General features: G+C 40.4%; 1 protein-coding gene across 1 annotated transcript in view; it reads right to left on the reverse strand.

Moving 5' to 3' along the window:
- glg1a (golgi glycoprotein 1a) overlaps nt 1-16,114 on the reverse strand; it is a 62,014-nt gene extending 45,900 nt beyond the window's left edge. The window contains exon 1 of the mRNA XM_072434701.1: nt 15,737-16,114. Coding sequence (XP_072290802.1) covers nt 15,737-16,060 — 324 coding nt within the window. The 5' untranslated portion in view covers nt 16,061-16,114. The remainder of the gene's footprint in view (nt 1-15,736) is intronic.
- Between the last annotated feature and the right edge of the window lie 51 nt (nt 16,115-16,165).

The following is a 16,165-nucleotide window of genomic DNA, read 5'->3' on the forward strand; positions in this document are numbered from 1 at the left end:
AATTGCTCTTTTGTTCCCATTTTTACTCAAGAGTCCGTAAAAAAAATATTTTGAAAATGTAAAATTTGGGGAGAAAAAAAATTTGCAACAAATATAGGCAGTATTTTCTATATAGGCAGATATAGCCAAGAATATGTCTAGATCAGCCGTAACCAATACTGGGGCCCATATATATTGCCCATCTCTAAGTCAGCTCATTTATTTAGATATTGCTCAAAAGATTATCTCTATGAGCAGGATCACCTCTCCACAGATCTGACCCGTAACTTGGCCTCGAGATAATGAACAGGTTATTGCCTTGCCTAAAATCTTAAGTATTGCATTAAACAGAGTCATCGCCAGGAGAAGATTTGCCCTAATTTAACATCTTTTATTACAATTTGATACATAAACCAAAGCGATCAGGGAACATTAATGAGTGCGATACAGTGAATAATGAGAGCGTAGTTTTTGTGTGTATAATTGTTTTTCCAGCACTGCAGTAAGAAGAACACCTCCACTTCATTCAAATACAAAGAAAATCCACTGGAACAAGGTAATTGCCTAGTTAATAGAGTCCTTTTCCATTATTGCTCCATCTGACCCAGAAACCTGATTATTTCTGATGGTTTGCGGAGACAGTTGTCAGTCAGTTAATCAACAGTAAACGGATAAACGGGGGTAAACAAACGTGATGTACGGTCATTAAGTAAGAAGAGCTCTTTCCGTCCTCTGTGGATTTATTTGCAGCTTGTAGACTCGCTGCCATTTGTGGACTTTGGGACATTGTGTTAGATGCAAGAATGGAAACAAATGTGAAGGCCATTTAGTTTGGAAAGCTACATTTTTTTTTACTGACACATAATTGGCTCTTGACTTCGATTACACCACCACAACCATATTATTGATGATTAGAAATGATTAACTGCTCAGCCCAGGTTACCAGTGACCTCAGAGTTTCAGTTTTGGCAATGATATTTCTTGTTCACTGCCCCATCTGTGTGCGCCTGTTTGTCATCCCCCGTTTGTCCTCAGTGCGTCACATTTGTCTTTTTAAATCAGACAATGAGTAAACATGGAAATGGAAGCGCAAAAATTGCGGCTCACAAATAGGGATGTCCAGATTATTCAGTTAATTGATAATCGTGATTATTCAGGTCACAATATAATCGCAAGTAGTTCAATCCATTGTACAAAAAAAACACTTTAACTTTATTTTGTCTTTCAGAAAGTTTCAATTTAGTGAAGCCGCTCACAAACTTGAACAGTAACGTTCTTTTTAAAGTTGAAAGATGTCACTGTTTGGTCACAGTCTCGATATCGAATAATCAAGATGTTTTTATCACAATAATTGTAACACAAAAATATGATATTGTTACATCCCTACTTACAAACAAATCATATTACATCCAGATACATTTTCCTTTATTTTTACCTCATCAAAAAGTTGATTTGTGAACTCGACTATAATTGAATAACTTAAACTTGTGATCCTTACTATGAATTTAAAAATATTGGAATTAGCAAATATTAGTCACAGCCACCACGACAAAACATATTGGCTCAAAAAATCCAATTTGTACCATCCCTAATCAATAATACTACACTACAAACAAGTTAGAAGAGTTTGGACCTGAAACACAACTTTGAAAACAAAGTGCAAATTTGAGAACTAGATATTTGCGCTGCATTTTCCAGTCCAAAGTTAAACCCTTGTGCCATTCACCGAGCACATGACTCCACATTGGGCCGCGTGAATGGAGTGAACGCCTGCTCGGTTCTTCTGTGGACAAATACACAACGCACCGCTCAAGTCAGACAATGAAAACGGCTGTCAGAACGGGCCTGTCCCGAGTGTCTGCGGCCTCTGGACCCCTCCCGCTCCACGTATGCAAAACACCACACACACACACACACGCAGACACACACGCAGACACACACGCAGACACACACAAAGACACACACAAAGACACACACAGACACACACAGACACACACAGACACACACAGACACACAAAAATGCTGCGAGTCTAAAACGAGTAACCCAACATCAGCCTCCGATGAGGGCGCCAGCTGAGCCTCGCCGAAATCCACACAAGAAACATACATTTTAGGTCAGTTTAGCCGCGAGCACGAGTGGATACAAGGCTATTTTACACAAATCGCTAATTCCTCTTTCAGTGGTTTTGTTCGGTTCAACGGAATGAGAATGATTTGCATTCAGTTGCATTGTAATGACTGTGTAGTGAGACGGACTGAAGACAAAAGGCCTTGTTCACCATCAGGCAGCAGCACGTTGACTCACTTTATTCAGTTGAAGTATTCTCTTTTATCCAGACTTTGAATACAACATGAAACTAGAATATGTTGCAAAACTAAGGACAGGAATACCGCTTTAAATGTCCCGACATAATAATAGCCCAGCCAAGAGAGCTGCGTCATATTTTAATGGTGCCTTCATAAAAAAGGGTTATGCAATAGACATTTTAGGTTCAAACTAGCTTCAATTAGCTTTGAATGAAAAAAACTAAGACAATTGCACTGATATTGTCAGTAGTTACTCTTGAAAAAACATTTAAATTTGACAATGATTAAATAAATGACCCATTCATGCTCTTTAAACATAGCAAGCCCTAAAACCTAAGTCTATCATTTAAAATATTAACTTAAGGCCATCATAAAACGCCCTCTCATGAACAAAAAAAATCCTGCATAAAAAGATTAATCATTGACTGAAAATACCCAAAGCAAGATTCTTAACGTGTCCATTCTCTGATAGAAAAAGGACAGCAGTCTGACATTTGTGGCTTCAGCGCTTTTGTGACATTCAAATATTCAGATCAAATCAGCTGCAAAAGGGAAACAGATGACAGAGCCAGATTAGCATAACAGCCCAGCAACGCTCAGAAATCAACAAGAAAATCACTTGTTGCAGAACATTAGGAACATTAGGAACATTAATAAGAAACACTGATTGTTAGCGAGGATATATTTAAAGCTCACAAATAAACAAATGGATGGCTCAATAGTTTGTTTTCTTTTTGTCTATACTGACATTTGTCTTGCTGTGGCAACTGAAAACGCAACGATGATGACACACGACTGGAGGCCCAGAGAGTTAGTCTGAGAAATAACCTTTAAAAAAAGGTGAGGGCTAATTCTACTTGAATACAGAATAGGCTACATATATTTAAACATAGTGCTACATAAATGATAGTTTACCTGAATGCAAAACCACGTCTAAATGCGCAGCCCAAATATGAGCATGTCATTGTTTACAGCAGCTGTGTTATTTTAAAATCTTTTGGCATCAGACATGGGGCCTTCATCTTGTGACTTTGATGCAGCCTGAGGTCTTCCTGACACTAAAACTAGTATTGAAACTAAATAATTACGTTTTTACAATACTAAAAAATATAACATGAACAAGACAAAATGTGACTTTTCTTGCTTTATCAGAACTAGTTTAAGGCCACATAGTAACATAAAGAAAATACAACTATTTTGTATTAAAAATGACAGGAATCAAGTATTGAGCCTATTCCTTAGCATTGAAAGAGAGATTCAAATGTTAGTATCGACATCACACCACTACAAACTAATGAGCTCAAATACAGCAGTAAAGATGGGGTATACGTCGTCACTACGGTTACATATTTCCAATGCTTGTCAGTGTCTAGAATATTATTTTAAAATTATTCAATATTATGCACCATTATTACTACCACTTTTGTGCACCATCTGGAGGTGGATGTCAATGGATATTAGGATTTATGCCATACAGTGGAATATTATAGCCGATATTTCCATGGAAACATTATTTTAACATATTTTTTGCCTTCAAAGTTACACGCAGGGCTTTAATGTACAAGTCAGTCTAATTTTAAATACAAAATTGATAACATCGACCAAGGGTACAAACACTAAACGGAGACTAAACTAGAGAAGTTTCATGAATTACCACTAGATGTTAAAATGAAACATACCCAAATGCAGGCATGTTATAAATGGATAACTTTTACATCACACTTCAAGATTATTACAGTATAAAATGGCCACTTTTGATGGTCTGCAGTTTCACAGAAAAACAGGGATTTTTATTTTTCACCCATCCTACAGAGACATTTACCAGGCCATCTAACATTATCCCAATACCACTTCTACCACTACAAAAATTGCTTCCTTCCAAGACCCAGCGACACCAAAATTACAGGTTCAGTCAATTCTGGTTAGAGACAGAAATGAGTAATCCACCGCCAAGCACAACCTTTGCACAGTCGCGAGGTAAAAGCGTGACACAACAACGGCTGGGAAACACTTCACTGTGCAGCAAAAAAAAGGGTCAGGTTAGCGCTAGATAAAAAGCCTTCTCACTCTCTTTTCTCTGATGAAAGAGCGGCACGGGGGAAAAAAAAGGAGAGGATGAGTCAACATTTTGGATTTAAATCTAACAAGGGTGGAGGAGCTAGAATATGCTGTAATTGTCACGCTCAACACTTTTTAGGGGGAAACTAGCCCAGCAGAATCTTTTTCAGATGTTTAGCTATTGTTTTATCGAGGTAGATTATGGTCTCAATTTATGGACTTTACTCCCCGCAATTTTGTCACCTTAATCTGGACTCTGAGCAGAACTAACATGCAAAATGTCAGCGAATTGCATCATAAGAAAAGAAAACAAAACGACTTGCTGCATAGCTGTAAATCAATATTGGATATCTTCATTTGTAAGGACAAATAAAGTGTAGTGTAATGTTATTACAGGAGGCAAATGCAGGACAGTTTCTAAAAATGACAGTACTTAAAAGGGAACATATTCCGCAAAATAAACTTTAATGATCTTTTCACCTTGTTACAACAGTGTTTCATCATCATTAGTTTACTCAAAGTTGTATTCTGATTGGATTCCCTGATGTTTGATTAATCCTGAATTGTCCTGCAATGGAGGAGTTTGGGTGCAATGTTCCTAGACCTCCACAAGGCATTTGATACAGTTAGCCTGTCAAAATGATCAAAATACAAATAGTCTAACAACACTCAGGGCTGGATTAAGTCCTACTTATCAGAACAATGTGTTCAATTAGACCACATCTTGTAGAAATGCTTCTCACATTGGAGTGCCACAAGGCTCAACCATTGGCCCACTTCTTTTTCCCCTACATATAAATGAACTGCCATCTGTGTGTGAGGATGTACATGTTCAAAAGTATGCAGACGACACGGTTGTTTATACATGAGGGGAGAAAGAAGCAAGACGGCCACATGAGTCATGTATAACTTTAAATACTAAGAAAACAGCAGCCACGACATCACCACCATTGCCATGTCTTACAAAAATACAGAGCCGCAATTTGAATGATAAACAGCCCACTTCCACCGGGGCCTGTCATACCAATATGTAAACTATTTGCACAAACAGCGTTCGCACACAACCTCCTATGACACAATAAAGGAGTGGAACAATTGTACTATTGAACTAAAAAGTCAAACAAACTATTCAACATTTTCTGTGGAAGTTAAAAAGTGGCTATGGAATAATCGAACACATCAGCATTAACAATTAAACATTCTTCCTCTTATAATAAGCCAAATGTAGTGCCTTGTTGTTAACCGTTTTATGACATGCAACACCACATGTTGTATTATATAAATATGTAATTGTACACGCCCATGAATAATTACTACTTCTTCACAGGACAAATTGATTTTGCGATGTATAGTGGAATGCATTTTATGAACGGTTTTAATAGTGCAAAGCTAAACTGTTAGGTCATGAATACTTTTATTCCTTCTTTCATTTTCTACCGCTTGTGTATGTGTTTGGACAGTGGGAGGAAGATAACTGCAGTAGTACTGCTACTACTACTGCTACTACTACTAATACACAGGCAAAAACTTGACTAATCCAGTGTGTTTGTTGTTTAATCGGAGATCCATGACATGTAGGGCGATTATTTGTCCATAAATATGCGTGTTGTTCTGCCATATTTATTACAGAAATCTGTTTTTATCATATCGACTTGTTTTTCACTCAGACCCAGAGTCACATGACCCGTGACGAGGTGAAAGTAGTGAGTCGAATGTCCCATACAGTTTTCTAAATAGTGCAGGACTACGTATTGAATGAGGGGTTAGGGGCCAGGATGGACATTCAGATGCATTCTAAATTCATGCAGCCACAATTTAAAAATAAAAACGCACATAAGAGAATCTGCTGCACGTTACTACTATGAAGAGTCTTATCATTTCTGCAGGTTTGAACAGGAAGTCACGTAACTGGTTTCTATTACTAAGCAGTTTTTATACTGTGTTGTTAATGAACAATAATTCAAATTATGATTTACTTCTGTTATAGTTCAATACCAACATTAGATGCTTTGAGACATTTTTCCACTGAATAATTAACATGTAAGAAGAAGCAAATTGTATTGTGCATAAACATTTTCTCATCTTTCAAAAGGAGGTCCAGGAAGATATGTCACAAATATGCCATTAATTAACTTTTAAAGGTAAATTATGGTTTAATAAACATATCTGTGCTAATCTACCATTACATTAAAGAACACGGCTGTTCTGGGGGTCGAAACACTCTAAACCACCCTAACCCTTCATGTAGACACCTGGTAGAGGCGGTTTTCAGCATTTATTCCTATTTTTGTGATCACTTAATCTAACTTTAATTCATCTAAAAAGATAAACTAGAATATGAGGACAAACATGGGGGGAAAAAATGGTAAAACGAGTATCAAAACTAGATTTGAAGTATTGATACTAAAACTCTGTGTCCCGAGTTCGAATCCTGGTTCTGACTATTACTGCATGTCCTCCCTTCTCTCAAAAATAAATACAATAAAAATAATCGCTATTGAGAATTGTAATTTTCTTCATACTGAAAATCAAGAAAATTGCGTTTACATTAGTTAGACATTTTTCTTTGAGTTAGCGTTAGGATTGCTGTTATTGATATTTTGGCCAAACCTTGAGAACTACATGAAAAGACAATGTTTTAATTACATCACGATCTAATTTGTCCTTGAACTCCCCTTCTGCCATAAACACCTCTGATGAGCCATAACCAGTTAGCTGTTAGCATAACGCGGGCTGAGAAATAGATTTTCAAAGTTAGGGGCACCTACCTAAAAAAGTTAGGGGCCCCCCAGTAATTTCAGGGGCCCACAAGCGTGTGCGGCATCGCAGCATCATAAGAACAAGATAAATGTGTTGTTTTAAACCTGGTTATTAGCATGTAAAACAATTTAAAGTACTTTTATCTTTTATTTGATATGAAGGAAGAGCACAAATACTGAATTCATATAAACCAGAAATCATGATCTTTCAATACTGTTTAATTCAATATAATGTTTCTTAGATACAAAATAAATACTGTATACAGCGTTTGACACAAGGAGATCTTGTGGAATATATAAAATCACAGCCTACAAAATAAACTACTAACATATACATTGCCCCGATGCTAACAACTCAACTCCAAAGGGGGCGGGGCCCTTGGGGCCCTTGGATACTTCCACAGTGACACAGCTTTTGTTGAAACAACTTTAAAAAGACTGAATTGTGGACTGAGAAGAGATTGACGCCCGCCAACCTAGATATCACTTTTGGCGCAAAATTAGACCGGACATTTCCGAGTACAACCGAACGCGACCGAACGCAGCGGCCAATCAGATGCTTACTTTCATCGAAATTAGATCACGGACACTGCTCGGCCAATGAGAAGCGAGAATACTGCGAAGTGGCATGTCTGTCAAAACGAAACTTAAGCGATGAAAATGCCCCGAATATGGCCAGATTACTAGTTAAATCTGGAAATCTTTTTTTTTCGAGGAATTTAGATACAGGGGAACGGCGGGTCCCCTCCTCATTCAAACCCGGGGCCCGCCGGAGAGTCGACTGCTTACGGGCCCCCGTCTATTTCGCGGCCTGTAACGACATTGTTCATCGATCCGCTCTTCTGCTTTAAGAAGTTCTGCTTTGAAAACCCTGCTGCCCCACCATCCAGGTCAGGTCTATTCCTAACACTATTTGTAACTGTTGGCCATTAGCTTCCCATTCACTCCTATTGATCACAGTGGACAAAAACGGTCTTATCTACACAACACAAGTCAATAGGGGGAAGGCATTAGCCGGAATAATGGAAAACACACGACAAAGCCAATATATTTCAAAAGGTAAGTCCTCATTAACACCAAAAAACAATCATAGTCAGTTATTCATAATTGACAACCAGTAGAACTTTGGCAGGTCTGACAATGATATTTAATATTTAATTTAGTCATTTGGATTTTTGCCAAAGGAGATGTTATAGTTCAATACTAAATACCTGAAGTCATCATCAAATCATAATTTTACCTTTTAATTCCTTATAAATTGCAAAACTGATCTGGATACTGACCGACTGACTGTTGAAAACCGCTGAGCTTCACAGGAACATTTGTAACAAGCAGCGGAATGACTCAAAATCACACACACACTAAGTACAGGGATGTGGGTGGGGATAGGGGGTAGGTGGAAACAGGAGCACAAAACATGCAGGAGTTGACTAAAAAGGGGGCCTGGCATGACGTTAGCATTGGCGGTCAAAACTATTAAGCGCGACCATGATCTGGCCAACTAACCCTAACAGGAGCTATTGCAAATACAACTATTTACATGGAGAAGTACTGGTAAATAAAGGATGTAAAAGGTAGATCAAAACCCATTTCATGCCACCAAACATCTGCAGACTAAACCACTAGAAGCCTCAACATCTCTAGCCTAACAGAGCATTTTGGTAGCTAGTAGCACTTTAAGAGGTAGTACCACGTGTGTCAGCTTCGGGCCCCTCGAACGGCCTGGTAAGGGCCACTTCAGACAGTCAGACCACTTTCAGACGGTGCCACACTCATTGAAACCAGAATGTCTGCCGAGACCACCATTTGTAACGTCAAGCAATTACAATCGTGTAGAATTATATCATGGTGAATTGAGACGCCCGATTATAAAATTAGGTCGTCATCACCATTTTATGATGTTAAATTGAAGTGCACACATGATTACAAAGAGGCTGGAGATGGTTAAGTGTTGCCCTTATTTCTTTAGCAACATTGACGTGGCTTTTCCACAGCATACTGTGGGTGAGTTCATCCTATGTTTGCCTTGAGTTCAGTGCTGGGAGTGAAGAGCTCAAATTAAATATTGATGGCTAAAAAGCAGTTTCTTGAAAAAGACAGCATGACAATTTATGGTGCTGTATGTAACAGGTGGAGGGTCAACCACCTGCTCTTCCCCAGAGCTTCCCATTAATGCATGAGGTCATACTCATGGTCTGTTTTTTGTATTTGTTTTTTAGGACTTGTGCGTGTCTGGAGCTCATGTAAGCCTACATATGTCAATTTGTAGCCAAATCTTCAGTAATAGTTGGATTTCACCTTTGCTCGCATCTCTCATGGACATACTCAGCCTTTAAGACCTTTAATAAAGCCGTGGGATAATCCAAAAGCCAAGCGCGTCACCTCTGACTCTGGCCACACTTTCCCTTCACAACACGACTGTGGGCACGCTTTCCCTTCACAACACGACTGTGGGCACGCTTTCCCTTCACAACACGACTGTGGGCACGCTTTCCCTTCACAACACGACTGTGGGCACGCTTTCCCTTCACAACACGACTGTGGGCACGCTTTCCCTTCACAACACGACTGTGGGCACGCTTTCCCTTCACAACACGACTGTGGGCACGCTTTCCCTTCACAACACGACTGTGGGCACGCTTTCCCTTCACAACACGACTGTGGGCACGCTTTCCCTTCACAACACGACTGTGGGCACGCTTTCCCTTCACAACACGACTGTGGGCACGCTTTCCCTTCACAACACGACTGTGGGCACGCTTTCCCTTCACAACACGACTGTGGGCACGCTTTCCCTTCACAACACGACTGTGGGCACGCTTTCCCTTCACAACACGACTGTGGGCACGCTTTCCCTTCACAACACGACTGTGGGCACGCTTTCCCTTCACAACACGACTGTGGGCACGCTTTCCCTTCACAACACGACTGTGGGCACGCTTTCCCTTCACAACACGACTGTGGGCACGCTTTCCCTTCACAACACGACTGTGGGCACGCTTTCCCTTCACAACACGACTGTGGGCACGCTTTCCCTTCACAACACGACTGTGGGCACGCTTTCCCTTCACAACACGACTGTGGGCACGCTTTCCCTTCACAACACGACTGTGGGCACGCTTTCCCTTCACAACACGACTGTGGGCACGCTTTCCCTTCACAACACGACTGTGGGCACGCTTTCCCTTCACAACACGACTGTGGGCACGCTTTCCCTTCACAACACGACTGTGGGCACGCTTTCCCTTCACAACACGACTGTGGGCACGCTTTCCCTTCACAACACGACTGTGGGCACGCTTTCCCTTCACAACACGACTGTGGGCACACTTGTTGTATACCAGGGGAGGACACTGCACACCACCACGTTTCACCATTGTCATGTCAATTCAATCGGAGCAAATATTAAAACATTATCGCCTAAGCAAATGCAGGTGAAAGCTGATGTTTCTCAAACTGTGGATGAGGGTTCAATATGCATTAGAGATTTTAAGTTAGTGCAGTTATCAGGAGCCGTAACTTAATTAATCAGATGAAACAATATTTCTGTCGACCCAAATAAATACAGAAATGCAGTCTAGGTAGAGTGTTAAGTGTTCTTGGATGTGACATTGGCTCTTTCAATCTTTGTACAATGTTTGGAACTTCTAAATAAAAACACATGACTGAAAGACCAGTGATAGAACAATGGAGAGTTATAGATGTTAATTCTTCTTTCACCTTAATTTCACTTGGTTAAAAACAATCAGAATAATGTAGGCATGTAAGTGAATACAATTCACAAGTGTTTTTTCCAACATGTTCCCCTCTCCTGATCACTCAATGACACGACAGCAGAGCTCTGGCGTCCAGTTCTGTTCTGGTTGTGACCAACAGCCGTTACTCTATAGATCATGGCAATCAAAAGCGCACTTATATGATTGATATTGTATCGTTATTGGCAATTTAATTATTATTGTGAATTGTGAATGATCTGTTAAAAAAATAATACAATGTAAACTAAAACTGCATGTGTGACTCGTGCACGCAGTGACAGTCTGTGAAACTGGTGGGAAACACAACCGTCTCCGTGGATATGATGCTTTCCCAGGAATGTTCCGCACTATGGCATTAGACTTTGTTTTTAACTTGAAATGCATGCATCCTGACTGTGTGGGGTCTCTTCTCCATAGATAACTGATATGTTTAATGCCATTCTGTGGATCATTCCAGGCAAAGCAAAAACACATCCACAGAGACAAGCAGGTGATGGAGCAGGAAAATGACTAAGGGAACCAAGGCTTAATAAACTGGCTCTAATTAAAACAGAAACATTTCCATCAGTTTTGAAAAGTAAATTAGCATTTTAAATGGATTGTGAAATGAGAACAAAGCTTATGTAAACAGCCTGTTGACTGGGACTTTTTCCAAATTGTTTTTTTTTTTTATTTTGTCTGTGATGTTATAATGAATACAGTGGTTAAAGCTAAACTATGTTGAACAAATAATGCATCACATCATATGCTGTACCGAACATAAAATACATAGTTGGTCAAACATTTTGGACACAAGAGTACTTTTTATCTTTTAATCTTTATGATTTCACAATCAAATTACAATTTCCCATTATTCAACCGCAGACTGTCCATTGTTTGTTAACTCTTAAGGGTCCGCAGTGATCAGCCCCCACAGGTCCCACGCTGTGTGGCCCAAACCTGTCCAGACGAGACCCTAAACCAGAGAATCTAATCTGGCCCCTGCTCCAGGCTCCAACTGCCTCTCCCAAGGGACAGTGCCACTTTTTGGAGATAAAATGGATTCATTCCGTCTTAAATTGCTACTAGCTTTGGGCCAGCAGTGTCAAACTCACTTTCACTGATAGCTGCAACAGAACAAGCGAATCAGATCTAGAACAAAGATATTCACTGCATTGAATCTGAATTAACTGCCTGCTTATAGCCGAGCTGCATACATCTGTGAAACGGTTAACTCACTCATGGGTGTTCAACACAATGTTAAATAATAGGTTACATAGCTGGAGACCATTACATTTTACAAACCGAAAGGAAAGCCTCTAATTAACCCCGGGCGCCGTTTCAGAGAAGATACAATAACGCCCTCAACAAGAAGTATTTCAAATGGCACAGAACCGGCTTCAGGTGAAATCACAACCTTCTAGAACAGGTTGGCACACTTTTTGGCTTCGAGTGCCACTTTGAAAAGGTTCATGCCTCTGAGCGTGCCACCAGTAGTCACATGAGAAATACTTTTTCTTGTCAGACATTCAATTGTCACGTTGCAGTTTATATATTATACTTTTAGAGAAGCTAATTCATTCATCATGTAATTCAAATGTTTTGAATTATCTCTCACGCTTAATTTATTTTGGAATGGTATAGCTTCTCACGTGTTCTGCCCGGTGGTCGAGTGGATAAGGCACAGCGCACATATGCCAGGCTCCAAGTGCAGCCGTGCAGTGTGGGTCGTGAGTTCAAATCCAGACTTCAACAATTTACTGCATGTCCTACCTTCTCTCTCATCCCCCATTTCACACTTTCCTCTCCTGCCTACGGGCAACAGAATCTTTATGACAAAAAATAGCTTCTCACAAACATTACTGATATTTTTTTTATATTCTGAAGTAAATCCCTGCATTCAGGTGCTTTTTGATGCCGTTTTGCTTATACTTAATTTTCTCTGCAGAAGACTGCAGGCATACTCCCCATAATTCCTGAAAATGTATTGCTCAAAACATACCCCTTTTGTATTATTCCGTTTTGTTTAAACTCATCAGAATCTTATTTGGAGGTGAACCCTTCCTTTTAGCTGTGTCTTTTCGTGTATATGCACTTTAATGCTCTGTCAGAATACTGACATATTTTAAAAGGGCCTCGACAAGTGTTTGGTTGCCGTTACCAGAGCCCACGACACAGAGCTATAACGCAAGCCTGTTTCACTGCGGCTTTGGACTTAAAGACATAACTACACATCTAGATGTAAACTAAATGTTTATGCATTTGCCATCCCCTGTTCTAGAACGTCAGTTGGGAGATGTTTACACATCACAAGACCTGTCCTTTTAACAGGGCATTGTGTAACGTTTCTGGTCCGCCCGTTTGTCTCCAGGAAAAGTTCCACTGTATGGCACACTATATCACTATGGAGACAAGCACGTAGCAGAGTTACAGATGTGAGTCTTCACATCTGGTTCACCTGCTCATGAGCTTGTACTTAGCGAGTGAGTATTCAATTTAAACATGAGCTATTTACACAGAAATATGTTCCACGGTAGTGATGCACAGGTTGTCTTTTGACTCGTGGGGCAGGTCGTGCCAAGAAAGTTTAATTTCAATGTGACCGGTTCTGAACTGCAGTCCAGCGTTTATCGCATGTCTGCGTTCAGCCGTGTGTAGATTCACTTCCTAATTAGACTCATTTCTCTGCGAATGAGTCTGATTGTAATAAATTGTAATTTTGAAGCTTAAAATATAGAAAACAATTTGTCCCCTGACATCTTCTTCAGTGTGCCCTGCTAGAGTGCCCCCCGGTGGCAGTTAGCCAGAAAAATCTATAAATTAGACGCACCGTTGTAATGACTGCAGGGTTCAAATCGTGGGAAAAGTAGCTTAATCTGAAAAGTATGGTATACTTCTAGAGTGAACAAGCTGAACTTTCTATTCAAACCTGTGCTATGACCAGAATAAGTGAATGGACAATATTGAATACAGATTTTTGGTGTGATACAGGGAGCAGTGTGTCACAAATAGAGTTCATCAGGTTCAACAGGTTCAACATTTGCAAATTCTCCTTTTGAATATTTCTTTGAAAAAACACAATGTAATCAAAAGGAAAAAGCCTTGCCCAATCTGGGAGTATGACACCATTGTTTGGAGTTAAGTTTGGACTTTGGAGGAATAAATTGTACCATTTCTTCTTGCGTTAAATGGAATGGATTTGAAGTCTGATTAGTAAAAATACTGAAAAACATTTTTATATTGTTTTGATCCAAAGGGCTCATCTTTAGGGATGTCTGTGCGTGTCCGGGCCACTCTCCAAGGTGCACCCTGCTAAACTGGGACACATTTAAATAGCAATCACAAAGATCGTTAACTAAAATGTCATTTGGATTGTACTTGTTGCTTGCTGTATTTTTCTATAGTTTTGATATTTGGGACATCAGCCAAGTCCTGGATTTAGTCATGTGGAGTGTATTTCAATCAAATACCGGTTTTACACTCTGGATCCACAAAGAATACACACCCACTCATAAACGTAACCAAACAGGATATATACAAGAAAGGTATACAACTAGAGGCTCATGCCCTCTAGTTGTATACCTTTCTTGTATATGTCAAATTTAGTTAACATCAAGTACCATTTAGAGTGGCTTCAGGCTGGTTACACAGTCAGCAACAATTCACTCGATCTAAATACTTGTAATTCTAGGCTTCACAACGAGAAATTATGGTGCAAGTACAACGCAACAGAGAACCAAGACGAAACCAGAGGGAGGCTGGATATCTGGCAAGAGGAACGTCCAGGCAATCATGTTACTAGGGAAAACTACAGTCAAAACAGCTGTCGGCAACCTTAATATAACCCCACTTTCTTCTTGACAAAGGCCACGCAGCTCTGTCAGGCTCATTGTGGTGAAATGTAACACTGGTATGTCCGAGCACAGAGGCTGCACTGTACAGACACGTCACAAAACAGAACTGATGTGAATCCGTGCACTTCTGACCTACATCTGCTGCGTACGGGAATGTTTAGAGGCAGAAAAGACCCATTTAACTCTTATTATGTTATATTAATCCATTACTGTTCTCAATTCAGGAGACAAACAGCTTAAAACACAGGCTAAACTATATATAATGTGATTAAATAATGCACTTTAGTGTTATATCCATGCAAAATAGAGTTTGTTTAAAAGTCAATCTATGTTTCAGGCTGTGACCATTGTATTAATTTGGCCCTTTCTTAAAATGAATAGTCCCAGAATCAAGTAGCCCAATTTCCCAATAGCCATTTGTATTATTTTAGTGTTTGGCAAATAGCATGATATATTAATGATATGGCTATATTTTGCAAGTGGAGTTAACTTTTCAATAGTAAGCATTAGGTCATAAAAGAGCTTCCACAGGTGTCCCTTTGGTCTTCTCTAAAGTGATCACGTCAGTGGGGGATTACTTGAATATAGCACATTATTTACTGAGCAGCGTATAGCCCATGTAAAGAACCCGGTGAAGTTAGCACATCATACTTCAGATCTGAGCACACAGCCTGAAAGGTCCAGGTTTGGTCAGTCGCAGGAAACAGTATGTCCATGTCATTGTCCCACTCGTTACATCAGGGACTGTTTCTGCGTAATGTAAGAAGTGAGCCATCATCCAGCAGGATTCTCCCAAAACACTTCTCATGATTTGCTGCAAGGAAGCCGGAAGAAACATTGCACTGTGTAGCGTGAAATATTATTGAATTAAAGTATTACTTTGAGATAGAGTGCCATATATTACAAATGATGGAATAGTCGATAGATATTCGGCGTGACGTGCTCGCAGTGCGAGGCTACCGTAGAGCTAGCGCTTAGCGCGCTAAGTGGAGGCACACCCTGCGTATTTACCCCAAAAGCACACCACTCATATGGACTCATGTACCTCTTTCTTGTCCTGCAGACACTCCAGCACAGACAGATTATTATTCCAGGAATTCTTGGGGCAAAGCCGGGTCAGATCGTCCCTGCACACCGCCTCCTCAGCCAACTTCCAGCCGGTAGAGCGCCTTCGAGGCAGCGAGGCCACGGCTCCCAGGCTCTTGTCCACGGCTGCCGGGTTCACGGCGGGCGGCACGGGGCCTCCCGGCGCATTCGGGACGTTTTCGACATTAGGCTTAAGTTGGTTGTTTTCGGCTCGGTTCCGATGCACACAGGAGAAGATGCACATGAAAAGCAGAAGCAGAGGAACACGTATACAGTCCGCCATCTTCACAGAGCCAGAGCCTGCCGCTGCATTCACGGGCGGTGGGAAAAGTGGGATTCAGGAGGAGTTCCCAGGAGATGGCAGCGGGACTCATGCATATTCATGAGC

This window comes from Eucyclogobius newberryi, unplaced genomic scaffold (genome assembly GCF_026437365.1).
Source record: "Eucyclogobius newberryi isolate DKJ021-1_F unplaced genomic scaffold, fEucNew1.0.hap1 SCAF_7, whole genome shotgun sequence".
Taxonomy (NCBI): domain Eukaryota; kingdom Metazoa; phylum Chordata; class Actinopteri; order Gobiiformes; family Gobiidae; genus Eucyclogobius; species Eucyclogobius newberryi.